Source organism: Populus trichocarpa, chromosome 19 (genome assembly GCF_000002775.5).
Source record: "Populus trichocarpa isolate Nisqually-1 chromosome 19, P.trichocarpa_v4.1, whole genome shotgun sequence".
Classification (NCBI taxonomy): domain Eukaryota; kingdom Viridiplantae; phylum Streptophyta; class Magnoliopsida; order Malpighiales; family Salicaceae; genus Populus; species Populus trichocarpa.
In genome coordinates this window covers 5,549,158-5,552,163 of record NC_037303.2, presented here as the reverse complement: position 1 = coordinate 5,552,163, position 3,006 = coordinate 5,549,158, and the positions used below count along the sequence as shown (strand labels likewise).

Sequence of the window (3,006 nt, the reverse complement as noted above, 5' to 3'; positions counted from 1 at the left end):
TTTCTGTGCATGATTTTCTTCGAGTGCCTGCAGCAGCTGTCTATAATGGTGGATTGGGATTTGTGGCTGTCGTCAGGGAAGGTAAGAGAAGGTCTAGCGAGCTTCGAGGCCACGAAGAAGATAACTTTTGTAAGAACCACATTCTTTAAATCTGGCTGGTCAGAAGTAGGATTGCTTATAGCATGGCGGCCAATACAGTATATAGGACAAGTGATGACTGTGATGTTTTGGAAGTTTAGAAGAAAGGAAATCCTATCCCAAAACATTATCGCAGGTTCACAATATTGACTAAGAGATTTATGATATCGATAATAGTGATCATGGGGTTTCCTGTCCAAAAAAAAAAAAAGAAAGAAAAACAAAGTGATGGATTGATGAGTATCATTCAACAAGGAACTGGGAGTACTGCTTGTCCACAATTATATTGCATTTGCTACAACAAAAATATAAAGTTAACCAGCTTGATTATTTGATTCTCATAATACTGTACAGTTCGGTGTAGCTAGTTGACGTACAGGGTTGAATATTTCTAAATGCTCCTTCTCTACTCTAGCTTTGAAGAGACTAAGAAAACCCATGAAGTTTCAAGAGACCAAGAGACCTGGCCAGCGTCAGAGACAGAAAACAGAGATATATAGCTAAGAGACCAATCCCAAGAGACTTATCTAACCTCATGTCCTTCCTCGGCAAGATCACAAGGGCCCAGAGCAAGCCTCCCATCAAAAACCCTATAGTCTCATAGAGAGAAGGGTCTTCAGGGACGACAAATGAAGATGGATATTTGGACCCTGATGAGATGACTAGTGAAATGCCCAAACCCAGCAATGTGTTGAACATGGGACCAGCATAGCAGCCTGATATTGCAATTTGGGCACCGTCTGCCCCACCAGTCATCGCCATGGCAACATTAGCTATCAAATCTCCGAGTGAGTTGCCCCAAGCCAGGACAGTTAATCCGAGAACTGAAGGGTTAATCCCGAGTACATAGCCTAGTGAAATCAATAAAGAGACCAATTCCTCAGCGATAATATATGTCCAAGTTACACTCATCAAAAACCCACCAGCAAGCCAAGGGAACAAGGACTTCTTTGGTGGGCTACACTTCGTTGTTGTCACGCATGCAAGATTGCAGAGAACCATCCCAATCAATACTGCTATCACATAAGCTACTAGGCTGCTTCTTGAACCAAACTCCTTTTCCTTTTGGGAGGTGCATAGTGCAGCCAATAAAATTGGTGCCAACGCCACAGAAATTACTGCAAATGGCCTAGACCACCTCGCCTCACTAACCACAGGTATAGTCAATCTTCTTGGCAAGGACAGAGGTAACTCCAAAACATACAGAAGGCTACCCAGGTAATAAAAAAAGGGAGAATTGAGATTACAAAAAATCAATGAACTTCGCTGATCATCAGCAGTGGTTTTGTCCACCAAAATTGGTTTTTCATGATCAACATAACCAAGTAAAGGTATACCCCTCTCCAAAAAATCCTCCTCCTGGTTGCCATCTACAGTTAAACGATTCTCTTTTCGGTACCGATCAAAGTGCATGATGCAAACCACACCGACATAACCCAAGTAGATAGAAAGAAAAGAAATGGCACCCCACAAGGATATTTTCCCCACAATAATAATCAAGAGAAGAGAACAGAGAGAGAACAGAAAGAAGCAGACATCTCTAATGAAGCTAGACTTGTCAACATAAATCTCTCGAGGACCAGATAATAAACTTATAACACCAACCACCACACTAGACACAAAAAAAGCGCCACCCAAAATACTATTCAGGCCAACTCCACCATTGCTAGACCTAGTGAAGGAAACAATACTAGCAAAAACATCCGGAGCGCCATTGCCAAGTGAAAGAAGGGTGACACCAGCAATAGTTGGAGAAAGCTTCAAGAGTTTGGACAAGCTTTCTAAGGCGGGACAGAAGTAATCTGCTGCTGTATTGCCTAACAGATAGAACAGAACAGCCAGCCACAGTAACAACATAATATAGCCAAGGATGGAAAATTGGCCACAAGTACAGTAAAAGATTTGAAGATAGTTTATATACCCTTTGGGCCTGCATCCAATATGAGACTTGACATAAATACACTTGGACCTGTAATCTATGTAGTCATGAATTCCGCTGCAGCCATCGGTTTTGATCGATTCTTGAAGCACTAAAGAATGGTTTGCAGTGACTTTTGGTTCAGTGGATTGATCGATAAAATATGAGGTTGAAAGATAGAAAAAGAAGAGGAAGAGAAAGGTGATGTTAAGGAAAAGAATGATCGTCTTGGACTTGGCTCTTGAGGTGCTGAAACTTGCCATTCACAAGAAGCTTGTAGAGAAGGTGTTGCAGGGTTTAGATACTGAAAAATGAAGTTCATAAACTGTTAGAAGTTCTGGCGGGGAATGGGTTGTATTTTGGCTGCGTTACAAGGGAGGGGTGTATTTGTACAAGAAAGTGTGCGAAGAGTGTTAGCAAAAGAAGGAAAGGAATAAAATCAGGGACTGAAGTAACAAGACAATTAGAGTACAAAAGTTAAATCTAAGATTGAAAGAGATGTTCCAAGCTAGCGTTAACCCAGTCCGCCATAAGAGATGCAGAATTAATTAAACTAATAACAAAAATACTAGCTGGTGATATCACGTCAGTAAACTAGCAGGAAAGAGAGGCTATATGCTATATCACATCATTAACGTTAGGATCAAAGATAAAATTAAAGATGGTACTGCATATATACACATTTAACTTTTGAAATTCAGCTAAATATCTAAGCTTTTAGGTTTGCTTCAACCTGGGGAGAATATTTTAGTTAAGCTGTAACTATCAATTATCTGTTTGAGAAATGGAGTGGAGGAGCTAGAGAGATCATCGGAGCTAGCTGGTTTCTTGATTGAAAATTTCTTTAACTAGCCATGATGCTTTGTATGATTGTCTCAAATGGCAAAGGAAACGTTCGATCTTCCTGCATGCTGGATTCGATTTTGCGACCATCTATATGTACCTCTAGT

At 40.6% G+C, this 3,006-nt stretch overlaps 1 protein-coding gene across 1 annotated transcript; it reads right to left on the bottom strand.

Moving 5' to 3' along the window:
• Positions 1-367: 367 nt before the first annotated feature.
• LOC7491065 (cation/calcium exchanger 1) lies at positions 368-2,688 on the bottom strand. Its single transcript, XM_024591177.2, has one exon. The coding sequence runs from the start codon at positions 2,317-2,319 to the stop codon at positions 565-567; it is 1,755 nt and encodes a 584-aa protein (XP_024446945.2). The 5' UTR covers positions 2,320-2,688; the 3' UTR covers positions 368-564.
• Between the last annotated feature and the right edge of the window lie 318 nt (positions 2,689-3,006).